Below are 13,841 nucleotides of genomic sequence, written 5' to 3' on the forward strand. Positions count from 1 at the left end.
AGTCACGTGCAGAGGAACCAGCTCAGCAGCCCCTGCCTGCTCCTTTGGACAAAGGAGACAGACATAGAGCCAGATGTAGGAAATGATGAAAGTGCGGGCTTTTCAACATCCCACACCTACTAGGCACTTCAAGCCAGCTGTCTAGACACAGCATTTTCCCTTATTTCCCTACTAGTGTCTAGGGCTTTTTGTTTTCTGTTGTTCATCAATCTAAAGGTTTTCAATCGAGAGACATGCATGAATACAAGTACTAAGCTTTTGTTTTATTTTTGGCAGTATAGATTTTGAACATAGTGTCTCAGGCTAACTAAGCTTACTTGTTCAGATGGTGCTTTACCATTTGAACCACAACTCCAAGCTATCTCTTTGCTGGTTAGTTTTGATATGAAGTCCTTCAAACTGTTCTGCCCAGTCTGGTTTTTACCCACAATTCTCTGGACCTCAACATCCTGACTGGCTAAGATTATAGGCGTGAGCCTCTGGCGCCAGGCACATGTACTGAATTGCAAGCTAAAGATCAGGACTGTTCTATCTCCCTGCCAAGGGAGGAACATTCCTTTCTCTGCCCAGTTGGAATAGGTACATGAAGAAATATTCTCTGTCCAGACAAGATAGCCTGCAGTGAGATCCAAAAGCTAGCTTGCAGGTTGTTAGAAGGCTGTCTCCGCCCCAAGGAGCTAAATTTTATCACAACAAGAACATGTAGTGTAAGGCTCAAGACCTACTCCATCTCCCAGCTGAGAGCTGGGAAGGTTCATTCTGGAAGAAAGGTGTCTGACTCAGTTTACTCCAGGCTGAGCGTCTCTGCAATGTCCACTCTTTTTGTGCTGGCACTGGGGCTTGAAGGTAGGGTCTGGATGCTGTCCCTCAGTTTTTTAACTCAGGGTGACACTTAGCACTTAAGCCACATCTCCGTTTACAGCTTTTTGGTAGTTAAGTGGAGAGAAGAGTCTTACAGACTTTCCTTGCTTAGGCTGGCTTCAACCCTGATCTTCAAATCTCAGTCTCCTGAATAGCTAGAATTACAGGTTATGAGCCATTGGTGTCTAGCTGATACTCTTGCTAGCTCATTTGCAACAGGATTCCTTCAGGAAGGTCATTCCTGAATTTCAAAAGGATTTAGGAAGAGTAATAGCCAGTTTGCTTACATATAATCTCTATAGTTTTAGTTTAGCAAAGTGAGTATCAGAAAGCTGAAACAAGATTGAAGGGGAGCAACAGGGGTTGGGCAAAGCAGGTTAATGAAGGGAACAGGAGACAAATTCAGACACATGTGATGGAGAAAGTGGAAAAGTGACATGAGTCTGGGGAGGGAATAGACGGGATTTGGGAGGATGACAGGAAGGTATGAACTACACACACACACACACACACACACACACACACCACCGGTTGTGAGATTTGAACTCTGGGCCTGAGTGCTGTTCCTCAGCTCTTTAGCGCAAGGCTAAAGGTCTACCACTTGAGCCACAGCACCACTTGCGGTTTTCTGGTGATTAATTGGAGATAAGAGTCTCATAGATTTTCCTGCCCAGGCTGGCTTTGAACCGAGATCCTTAGATCTCAGCCTCCTGAGTAGCTAGGATTACAAAAAAAAATAAGGAAGTTGGACACTAGTGCTTTATGCCTATAATCCTAGCTATTCAGGAGGCTGAGATCTGAGTTTGAAGGAGATGGAGATCTCAGGAGGCTAAGATCTGTGGTTCGAAACCAGCCTAGGAAGAAAAGTCTGTAAGACTCTTCTCTCCAATTAACTACCAAAAATCTGGAAGTGGAGCTGTGGCTCAAAGTGGTAAAGCACAAACTTGAGCAAAAGAGATCAGGGACAGTGCCCTAAGTTCAAGCCCCACATCCAAAACCAAAGAAAAGGGAGGGAAGGAAAAAGGGTCAGGATTCTTGAACATCAATGGATTAAAACTTTTTAAGTTTGTATGACAAAGTTGTATTACTTTTTTTTTTCCCCTCTACTGGTCCTGAGGCTTGAACTCAAGGTCTGGGAGCTGTCCTTGAGCTTTTGTGCTCAAGGCTAGTGCTCTACCACTTGAGCCACAGCTCTACTTCCAGCTTTTAGGTGGTTAATTGAAGATGAAAGTCTCATATACAGACTTCACTACTTGGGCTTGCTTTGAACCATGATCCTCGATTTCATCCTCTTGAGTAGATAGGATCACAGGCGTGAGCCCTTGGGCACCTGGTTATAATTACTTAATCACCTGATCTCCCAGGCTTATGCCTGTTTTGTTTCAGCAAGAAACAAGAATGGACTGAAAAACACATTAACCTAGAGAGGCCACTGAGTGCTGACCTGAGCAAAGTCCTCTCCCACAAGCACTGACATGCCACAGCCGCTTCCACATTGCAGGAGGGATTGTACCTGGGAGAAAAGCCTTATTGCTTAATTCTTTCAAGCAAATTCTTTCAAGGTTTATTGTCAAGCACTGTAATAAAGATAGTTTTATTCTTACTAATATCTTTTTCTTAATCTCAAGAATGTCCGGAGTATATTAGATTCAATGAGAGGCACTGAATAGAAAGGCACTGTTACTATTGCTGTAGTGATGGTCATGTGTTATATTACAGAGGCTATTCAGGGGAGACACCCCCAAACCCCAGACGGATTGGCCACACTGTGCCCAAACCTCAGGGCCATGAGGTTTTTCCATCACTGTTATCTGGACACTTGACACAAGAAACAGAGGGAGAAAGCAGGAAACAGTGAACATTCCCTTTCTTGCAGGGCCATTGTGGTCTTTTACCTGTACAGGTGATCCCTCTCTAGAACCAACCCAGATGCAGACACCTCTTCCCAGTGTCCTACACCTTGTGAGCCCCTGCTCCAGATGGCCTGATTTCCATCCTGTGCTCCTCTGCCTTCTGGGTCTCCTCTTTGACCAGCAGCAACCACAGCCAGTGTGCGCTGCCTTGGCCTTTTGCCTCCCCAGCATGAGAAGCATCTGACAGTAACTCAATCCCAAAGTCCTCACTGGGACACAGCCAGTAGACTCAGACAGAAATCACTGCCATCCACTACCACCAACCTTGGGCCTTCCCAGGTCTTTCATCTGGGCAAGACCCTATCTGGTTCCCAGTTTGCCCTGCTTCATGGGGGCACATACAACCCCTCCTTGCAGTGACCTGACTCCCACATTCAGGGGTTGCACAAAGGTGACCCTCACACCTGGCTATCACCCTCTACCACACACACACACACACACACACACTACACAGAACACACACACACTACACAGAATGCCTGGCCTCGTGGTTCTGGCTAGAGTTCCTAGGCCTTATGCTCCTAGGCCTGCTTTCTCTGAGCCTCCCAGGGGCCTGGGCGCCCTTTCAACCTGCCAGCCCACACACCTGCCTAACTTTCTCTGCCCTCTGGCCTCCTATGAACAGCCTCCCTCTCCAGCACAGAGTCAGCTCGGATGTAACTCTTTGTCATCAGGTCATTTTTCTGTCCAGGCTGCCTGAAGGACCAGATGCTTCTGTTCATTCCCCAAATCTTCAGACCACCTAGTCAGTTTCCTGACCTGTTTCCAAAAAGTATGAGCCATAACACACACCTCCTTTCCTTGCCTAGCCCGATTCCTCAGCGAGGAAGCTTTCACCATTAACCTCAATTGGCAGAGGTGGAAACAAAGGTTCTGAGAACAGAGCAATGGGCATCAGTCAGTCTGGCTCCAAACGCTCTCCGCTGATCACCTGTGAAATAACAACTACCTATGAAGTGAAGGCATGGCCATCCCCTTTAAGCCAGCTGGACAGTCCCTGCTCTATGCCAACGTCAAAGGAAGGCTTTGGGCCCCATCCTTCACCCTTTGCAAATCTGCTATCCAGCTCCCCTGGTGGCACAGGTGCCACATTGATCCAGAGACAGTATGTGCTGAGAAACAGCAAAGGGAACATCCCACTAGGGTGGGCTTTGGTCCATGCTGGCCTCCTGGTAGGCTGATTTCTTGTCAGATGTCAACATTCCACAGAAAGCTAGCTTACCTTGCCTCCCAGGACTCCTGCCAGGGCCGTCAGCCGTGCTGGGCAGCCTGCCACTTCCCCGGAGCCCACTACCCATGCTGACTGGACACACGGGGCCATTAGCCAAGCTGCCCAGGGCATTCATATGGGTGGGGATAGGCTCAAAAGTGGGGTCCAGCTCTAAGATGAGTCTATTGAGTTGCTCGATTGACTGGTCAATATCCAAGGTGGGTGATCCTGGGGTGGGGCCAGAGCTCGGCTCTGGATGGGCTCCGTTCATAGCTCTGGCCTCTGGGAACCCAGTGTGGAGCGCTCTGCTGGGGAAGGATGGTTGCATGTCAGCAGGGCTGGGCCCGTGGTTAATGCCCCTCTGGACGGCCACTCGGCTACTGGCTCCACGGCTGGGGGTGACTGGAACCTGGGGCAGGGGAAGCTGGCCAAGGCCAGGATTATCTGCCGCACTCTGGTCGCACAGCCTGGCCTCTCCATTGGGGGCAAAGCTGTAGTGGTGCGCGGCCACCATCTGCTGCTGGCGCACCCAGGTCTGAGTGGAATAGCTGCTTGGCCCGTAGGCCTGCCCCGGGGTGGGCACCGAGGGTTTCCTCAGCACAGGCTGCAGCTGCTTCGGCTCCCGGCCTCCAAACACGGGCTCCCGCTCATAGAGGGGGTCCCCACCGAGGCCCAGGTCAAGAGCCAGGGTACCACTGGAGTCATCGCCAGCATTACTGTTGAAGCCGTCAGACAGGAGGGAGTTCTGGCTGCTCTTGTGGCAGGTGAAGGCCCCCACATGGGCAGACTGCGGCCCCTCCGACGACGACAGTGTGCCCAGGCTGTCCACACTGTGCAGGTCGTGGTGTGGCACCTCATCATCCAGGATGTCAGTCTCCCGGTCCTTCAGGGAAGCATCTCCGTTCACGTGGACCTGCGCCGGCACCACGTGGCGGGTCCCACTGTATTTGCTACGAGCATCAGTCATGTCCTTGAGGGAGCTTCCCGAATCTTCCAGACCAAAGCCACTGAGCAGCTGGTCCAGCTCAGCCTTCTCCTGGGGGCTGAGGCCTCTGCGGGTCCCTGGGGCTGGACGTTCTTCTGTCTTATCAGTCCTGGCTGAGGCAGTGGAGTGGCCCGAGTCGCTGCTGACGGACAGGGTGTGGTCACTGTGGTCGGGGCTGCTGGTGGCTGGCCCGGCCTGGGAGATGCCAGGTCCACCAGGATCCGAGGCGCTCTTCTTCCTCACCTTGGCATAGAGGCTGCCGTCCACTGGGCCCTGTGTGTGCAGCACTGTAAGGAGAAAGCAGGAGACAAGTCATGAACCAGGGCAGAAATGACACCACAGCTGGAGGAGATCCCTGAATTCACATAGGACTTACAATCAACAGGGACAAAGACTTACCTGTATCTGCCATGTTCCATGATCTTCTGCAGAGTGACAGCAGTGAAAATGAGTTCAGATCATCGATAGAATCATTTCTACCTCTCCAGGTTGAACACACACACACAACAACAACAACAACAACCTTCCGTGTGTGTGTGTGTGTGTGTGTGTGTGTGTGTGTGTGTGTGTGTGTGTGAGAGAGAGAGTCTCTTGTTGTCCTTTTAACTTTTTGTTCTAGGCTGGCTCTCTATTATTTGAGCTACCCCCCTAATCTGGCTTGTTCCTGGTTAATTAGACATAGGCATCTCATAGACTTCCCTGCCCAAGCTAGATTTGAACCATTAACCTTAAATCTCAGCCTCTTGTAGCTAGAGTACATGTGTGAACCACCAACACCTGGCTTCAGACTCGTAGCCTTCCAGTGATGCTCTAGGATGCAACACCCTTTGAATCATGAATGCAACATTATATTGAATGCAGAGATCATAAACCCCCAAGAATCCACTGCATCAATCCATTCATGCATCGACCATTTGCTGAGTGGTGGCTAAGTGCAGGGTAACCAATTCTCATTCAATGGAATGTCGCATGAACAAACTTGCAGTCCACTCAGCATTCTTGGATCTGTTAAAATTCCAACTATGTAACTCACCCAAAAAGGAAAGGGCAGAGGTGGATCTTGGGTTTTTCTGTTTAGCATATGGGCCATGGAGGTGCTTGATGGCTGTGGCTGGTCAGAACCACATGCTCCTGAGGCTGAGCCTCATGCGCTGACTTCCATTCAGGCACACAAAACCCAGACCTACAGTGTGGGCAAAGGACACAAACCCTCTGCTGCTATTAATTAGGGCCCTGGCAGCAGCCCCCAGAAACTCCCAAGCCACAATCTGCTGACTGGCAGCCCTTCATGGCTGTAGCCACATGGCGCCTCACAGCAAGAGCTCCACAAATACACTGGAGCAGAGCATGCAGCCAAGCGGGCCTCTCCCATCTTTGACTTTCTGGATTGTGACATTGCATGCATTCCATAAGAGGGAACTGCTGATGGCTGCATACCCAAGCTGAGGGGGAAACATGGATTTGGAGAGACATGAGCCAGGGTAACTGACGCAGATCTTACTGCATTCTCAGAGAAAAAGTACCAGGACAGTCAGAGAGGGTAAGTACAGGACAAAGGCTTGGACTAGATTCTGAAGCTACCTGAACACCAGCCCCAGGACATGTCACATCCTTCTGACCCTGGGCCAGGCTTCAGTGCAGACAGTACCTCTGTGGTCCCACTATCCAGACCAAGGGACAACTGGAAAGAGGGCTCTGAGTTAAAGAGCACATACAGATGTCAGCTGTCCAGGCCCTTGAGTCTACATATAACCATTTAGGAACCATTTTAGGAAGCTCAGGCATCAGATAGACCTGGGTTCAAGCCTAGGATCTACCTAACACTCAACGCAAGATCCTACCAGCCAGCGTGCTCACCTGGAACTTCATTCTCCCAGTTATGAAACTGGGGTGTAGATGGATGGCTCATCTGAGAAGTAAATGCACCACAAAAGCCTCCAGTAAATACCAACTTAATAAGTACAGCCTTCTGTGCAGGAGCTCCCCTGCCAAAGACCTGGTATTCTGTACAGCATGAGAAGCAATGGCAGCAGAGGGGATTCTAAGGAACAGTTTCTGTTATGTAATAATTAGATAACCACACCAAAAGAGAGGATGCTGGGGGCTCTCAGACAAGTTCCTGAAGCAAGGAAACAGCCACAGCACAGAGCACTGACCACATAGCCTGAGTCTGCTCAGCACAGGAACACATTTCATCTCTTAAGACTGTACACTTAATGACTTCCATACATTCAACATAATTCTCTATATCTGAACTAACTAGCACAACAATTTCAAACAAAACAAACACACAAAAGCCGAACACTAGGAATCCAAGAACATTCTTCTAATGTAGCCTAAGCATGCCTGTTTGCCATCCTTTGGCTGTGCCCACAGCTGGAAGGTCATGAATAATCCTATTGAGTGTGTGTGTGTGTGTGTGTGTGTCTGTCTGTGTCTGTGTGTCTGTGTGTGTGTGTCTATGTGTGTGGCTGTGTGTCTGTGTGGCACTGGAGTTTGAACTCAAGGATTCCTGGCTTGCTAAACAGGTATTTAGTCACTTGAGCCATACCACCTTCAGCCCTTTTTGCTTCTTTTTTTGTTTATTTATTATCTTTAAGTAGTTGTACAAAGGAGTTGGCATTTAACAAAGCAGTTTATGAATACAATGCCTTCACCATTCTTTATTTTTGAAGTATGATCCTGGCTACAATTATCTCAGAAGGCAGAGATGGGTGACCACTCAGATTTCTGTGTCAAGATGAGGTCTTTCATTATGTTCCCCCCTAGGTTAACTTGAATCCATAAACTCGGCTTCCAGAGCAGGTACAATTATAGGCATGAGCCATTGGTGACCAGGTCCTATTGTTTTTCGTACTTGTGCTGTGGTAGAAATCTTAAAATGATAGCAGATATACTAGAAACAACACGTTTTCACCCACAATGCCCTGGGCACTATGGATCTGAGCAGAGCAGGCAGGGGTACAGTATGTTCCCATGGGTGGAGGGGACTGCCCTGCCCCGCCAGAGCCAAAGACCCTGCTGGGCTTTCTGGAACTTCCTGCTGGATACCCAGGCAGCTCTCAGCATAAGAGAATGTCTAAAAAAACCTATAGGAAATGCTTATGAAATACAACTACTTATTCATAAACAGCTTATGACAGATTCACCAGCCCTCTGGACCACCTGCTAGGAGCACAGATGTTCCTGGAAGGATGGAGTCAGGGATATGACCTAGGCATCAGCATTCCTGCCCTACTTGCTCTCTACTAAAGCTACCATTAATAAGATGAAAAGACTAGAACTGGGCACCAGTGCTCATGCCTGTAATCCTACTACTCAGGAAGCTGAGGAATATGGTTCAAAGCCAGCCTGGGCAGGAAAAGTCTGTGAGATTTTTTTATTTCCGTTTAAACACCAAAAAGCCAGAACTGGAGCTGGGACTCAAGTGGCAAAGTGCTAGCCTAGAACACAAAAGATCAGGGACAGTGCCCAGGCCCAGAATCCACATTAAATAAGAAGGGCTTGAACCTGAGCTTTAGGGGTTCCTCCATCTCCCTTCATCCTCAAAGACAGGCCTCCCAGTCAGCCACATCTTTGTATGTTCCTGGTCATGACATTCAGAATATTGGAGCCCCTGGCTCTCCACTGACAGAGTAATTATTCCTATCCGTCAATTGAAGTTGTAAGAACTATAGAATACATGTGTCAAGTTCCCAGCTCATAACCCCCTAAGAAGAAGCCCTTAAGTACTACTAGAAGCTCCTTCCCAGTCAGGCATAGTATCACACATGCGTAATTCTGGCTGTATAGGTGACAGAAAAGGGAGGATCATGGTTTTCAGGCCAGCCTAGACAAAAGTTAGTCAGACTTCCCACCTCAACAAAACCAGTCAGGCAGGGCGTAGCTCAGGCCTGTAAACCCCCGCTCCTTGGGAGATGGGAGTTTGTAGGATCATGGTCCCAGGTCAGCACTAGGCCAAAAGTGAGAGCCTTTATCTAAAAAACAAAGTTTCTGGGAATGCAACTCAAGTGGTAGAGCATGTGGGAAGTGCTGACCTCGTGTCCCAGCGATGCCCTGTTGCTCACAGAGACATGAGCCTACCCCAGGGCCTTGCCACCCTCTGCCTCCAGGGAGCTACCCCAGCCCATCTCCTACCTTCACTTGTCCCTAACCTGCCGCCCTCCGCGGAGCCTGAGCCACAGCCCTCATCCTCCTCTACTATGTAAGGTATGCTGGGATCCCAGGGCTCAGAGGTAATCCGGTCTTTGCTCCCTCTGCTGCCCCAACATGAGAGAGAGAAGAACTGTGGCCCCTCATGAACACACAGTCATAGAGACCCAATGTCCCCGCTTCTCACATGACACAACCAGAAATGCTTCTTTGCAAAGTCCCAGGTCTGGATCGTATATAAGGAGACCAGCTGCATCTTAATGGCATGCTTTCGATTGTTTTTGCTGGGGCTCAGTGAGAGACTGCCAGTAGCCCAAACCCCTTGTTCTACAGCCAGGGAAGGGCCTCACCCATCAACTACAGCTTTGTAGCTGCAGACAGAGCCAAGGTAAGAACCTAAGGCCTTCCCATCCAAGGTAAGCAGACCCAGAGCAAGCCAGGGCCTAGTTAAAAATCATACACAAAACACACATCAATCAGTGTGGAATGGCTTCCGGTGCACCACATGCTGGGGAGGTTTATGATCTGGAACAGACCCAGAAGGAAGAAAATAGAGACTGACCTCCTTGCCTCTACCTGTAGAGACAACTCCTACATCCCTAACCCTACCTTTAAAATGCGGCTCTTGCTGGATGCTGGTGGCTCATGCCTATAAACTCAGGAAAGTGAGATATGAGGACTGCAGTTCGAAGCCTGACTTTTTTTTCCATTTCCTGGAGCTCATTTCAATTAATATTATTTAATATGATCAGAGGCACAGAGGCATTGCACCTTTATGTTCCTAAGAGTATCCCCCTTTTCAGTGAGACTCTCATTTCCAATGAACCACACCAAAATGCCAGAAGTAGAGCTATGACTCAAGTGATAGAGCGCCAGCTTTCCCACAATAAGAGTTCACCAGTGATCAAAGAAAGTGGAAAAGACCAAAAGTAGGAAGAACAAAAGATGAAAACATCCCTTCCATCCTTACTTATGTCAACCTGTGCTATTTCTGGTCAACATCATCAGACACTGGAAAACAATGTACTACTGGCTTGTAACAAATTAAGTACCCACTGACCAGACACTGGTAGCACACAGCTGCAATCCTAGCTAAGAACTGGAAGATCACAGTTAGAGACTCCATTTCCAAAATAACCAGTAAAAAGCTAGGCTAGAGGTATGGCTCAAGTTAGAGCATCATCTCAGCAAGCCATCAGAGCAAGTGTTCAAGCCTGATACTGGGAAACATACAGACTTGAAACAAAGGAAGAATTAGAATAACAGATCCGTGAAACTGCCAGGAATCTTTGTTTCCTCTAATTATACTTTATGGGTCTTAAGTTCTATCTATTTTTGTGACACATTTGCTTAAAAGGCAACTAACGTTGCCTTTTAAGAAGTTAGTCCTTGCAAGTCTTCAATGAAGAAACCAGAACCCTCTTGTCCATGAGAGTTAGTAAGGGCTGACTAAGTGCACACTCGCTGCCAGCTGGATATGGGATATATCAAGAACCTCGCCTTGCCCTACTGTGTGTTGTAAATGGCCTGAGAAACAGAGAGAAGCGAAGGACCGATGGGTAGTGGACTCAGGGACCATGGACGTATCCACAGAAGAGGAAGCTGGATGCAGACAGAATAAACCTCTCAATAGGGCCATCGACCCAGTCTGCCTGTCACCAACTGTCTTGTCTGCCTGTTATTCTCAAGTGACTCATACAGCTGGATCAACTCCCCATATCCCGTGCCCATGCAGGACCCTGGCACTGCAGCCCTGCTCCCAGGCAGCTGAGGAGACAGTACTCTTGTGAACAGGTAATACTCAGTCATTCATTGGCTGAGACCCAAAGGGACCCTGGGACTCTAGGGGAGACCTCCTGGGAAGGCTGGCCTGGACACAGGTTGGTGTGGCTAGGAGAAGGGAAGGGCTTGCATGGGGGTGTTGGCATGGCCTGGGCAGTGGATCTTGTGCTAGGACCATCCATGCAGAATGTTATCGAGCTCACCAAAGTGAAGCTTATGGAGGAGGAGTCACACCTCAACTAGAACAACCATTAAGAGATCCAGGCAGTTCCCTAGGAACCCCTCATTCCTTCCCTCCCTTTGCCCTTGGACCTCTTCCCTGCTTCTTCCTGTGCTTACCTCCCAGAGCCCTCCTTCTTCCTACATTCCTGAAATTGTAGAAATGCTATTCTCCTCGGATAGCTGACCTGGGTCCCCTGGGTCTCCCTTACAGGCCCAGAGCCTGGGGGAGGAAGGAGTTACTGTAATGGTTTTCTTTCCCTCCCTTCTAGACTGGCATTATCCATCTGGACTTGAGAGTCTTGGCCACAGCTGTGTAACATCAGACACATGACTCAATCTCTCTGCACCCCACTTTTCTTGTGGCTAGACCAGGGATTGGAGAGGAGAACAATCCGTGTCAGTTCCTGAGACCAGAGAAAACAATGCAGAGAACATGGCCCACACAGGCACCAGGCTGACAGGAGATTCTGCACTTTGCTCCTTGCTCTTGGAGTGAAAAGCTACCAGAACTCACCTATGATTCATGGCTGTACCCTGCGGGGTGAGGCTGGAGCAGAAGAATGTTTGCTAAGTGTGTGGTTAGTGAGTCCTCACAGCTAGGGTCTGCTGACTTCGTGGTTTGGGAATTATATGGATGAAATGTTTCCTAAGATTTATCTATACTAAAAGATTAGTTTACTTTTCAGCTTATCTGAAAGTTCTATATATCATGGGTTGACTTGACTCGAATTATTCTAGGCATACATTTTTCTGTCCATACTATGTACCTTTATGGCCACTCTGCCAACTTTCTCACAGCTGGCAACTAACTGGGTTTCAGTTTCATACTTTTTCTATTTCCTAGGTGATTGCAAGGCAGCCATGGCGTGCTGGACACTCAAGGTCATGCCTCCACTTCTGGCTTTTTGCTGATTAGAGATGGAAGTCTAAGACTAAACTGGCTTCAAGCTGTGATCCTCAGATCTTAGCCTCCTGAGTAGCTAGAATGAGAGGCATGAGCCAGCAGCACCTGGTTCTAACTTTATGCCTAATGCCTCATGCAGCGACTCTACATGCTGATCCTGTGAGCTAAGAGGGACTGAGACCATGCCTGGCTCTCCAGGAGCAGGAGCAGCATGACCCAGTGTGCCTCTGTCACAGGCCAAGATGCTGTGTCATCTGACCTCTCTGCCGTTTCCCAGCAGACCAGGTGGCTGATGGATCCAAACCTGCAATCCACACAGCAGTCAACAGCAGCTCCGCAAAGGCCCTGTGCTGTCATTTCTGCTCATGGAAAAGCCACACCCACACCAGGTGGGCTACACCCAGAGTACAGGTCACTGCAGGAAGTGTTCGCAGGGGCCTTCTTGAATCTGAGAAGGAAGGTGCAGGTGGCTCTGGTCATGTCCCAAAGGTATTGATCCCTGGGGCCTTTTGAGGGCTGCATGTGGCAGAGGCCTCACCCTTAACCATCAAGAGACACATACCAGGATATTTCCTCTAGAAGGGAGGTGGTGTGTCTCACTGGTCATATTCCTGGCAATCCTTCTCTTTTTCCATGTGGGCATGTATAATTAAAGTCTTTATAATCTCCAACAAACAAAAAGTTACGTTTTATTTTATAGCAATAGGATTCTGCCTCTGTGCTAATTAAAGATTTCTCTCATGTGTACTAAAGCATTTTCCATTCTACATAAAAAGCAGGAGCTGAGCCTGCCTTTTAACAACACTATTTCTAGAAGTGGAGACATGGCTCAAATGGTAGAGCACCAGCCTTGAGCAAAAACAAAGCCAAGGTAGAGTGCAAGGCCCTGAGTTCAAACCTCAGCAGTCCTTACCCCCAAAAAAGAATTCTACCAGCGGGGTGCCAAGGGCACGCCTGTAATCCTAGTTATTCAGGAGGCTGAGATCTGAGGGTCGAGGTACAAAGACAGCCGGGGCAGGAAAAGTCTGTGAGACTCTTTATCTTCAAGAAAAACCACTCAGAAAGCCGCAAGTGGTGCTGTGGCTCAGGTGGTAGAGCACTAGCCTTGAGCTGAAGAGCTGAGGGACAGCACCCAAGCCCAGAGTTCAAGCCCCACAACCAACAACAATAACAAAAAAAAAAGAATTCTACCTTTAATTTGCAAAATCAGACTACGGCTTCGATGCATTTCAGGGTAGGATGAAATGTATCCTTTTCATCTAACTTGTTGACCAAGATAGTAATAAACTAAAGCCCCTTCTACTTCTCTCCCTAGACACAATTCCAGTAAGAACTGCCTTCTGAGACCTTTTTCCCTGGGTGGGTCAGCCTTGCTTTCCCAAGTCCCCGAAGACCAAGCTACCATTCAAAAGCTGCAAAATAGGGGGCTGGGAAGGTGGCTCAGTGGTAGAGTACTTGCCTTGCATGCCTGAGGCCCTGGGTTCGATTCCTCAGCACCACATAAGCAAAAAGAAAAAAGCCAGAAGTGGCGCTGTGGCTCAAGTGGTATGAAGAGCTGAGGGACAGCGCCCAGGCCCAGAGTTCAGGCCCCATGACCGGACCAAAAAAAAAAAAAAAAAAAAAGCTGCAAAGTGGGGGCTCGGCATGTGGCTCAGTGGTAGAGTGCTTGCTTCACATGCATAAGGCCCTGGGTTTGATTACTCAGCACCACATAAACAGAAAAAGCTGGAAGTGGCGCTGTGGCTCAAGTGGTAGAGCGCTAGCCTTGAGCTGAAGAGCTGAGGGACAGCGCCCAGGCCCAGAGTTCAGGCC

At 48.8% G+C, this 13,841-nt stretch overlaps 1 protein-coding gene across 2 annotated transcripts in view; it reads right to left on the minus strand.

The window, feature by feature from the left end:
* The window catches only part of Tns3 (tensin 3), a 234,345-nt gene that overhangs the window by 55,877 nt on the left and 164,627 nt on the right, over positions 1-13,841 (minus strand). For both annotated transcript variants that reach the window (XM_013032977.1, XM_013032976.1), the window contains one exon: positions 3,997-5,256. In XM_013032977.1, coding sequence (XP_012888431.1) covers positions 3,997-5,256 — 1,260 coding nt within the window. The remainder of the gene's footprint in view (positions 1-3,996; positions 5,257-13,841) is intronic.

The sequence above is a fragment of the Dipodomys ordii genome, unplaced genomic scaffold (genome assembly GCF_000151885.1).
Source record: "Dipodomys ordii isolate 6190 unplaced genomic scaffold, Dord_2.0 Scaffold160, whole genome shotgun sequence".
Taxonomy (NCBI): Eukaryota; Metazoa; Chordata; class Mammalia; order Rodentia; family Heteromyidae; genus Dipodomys; species Dipodomys ordii.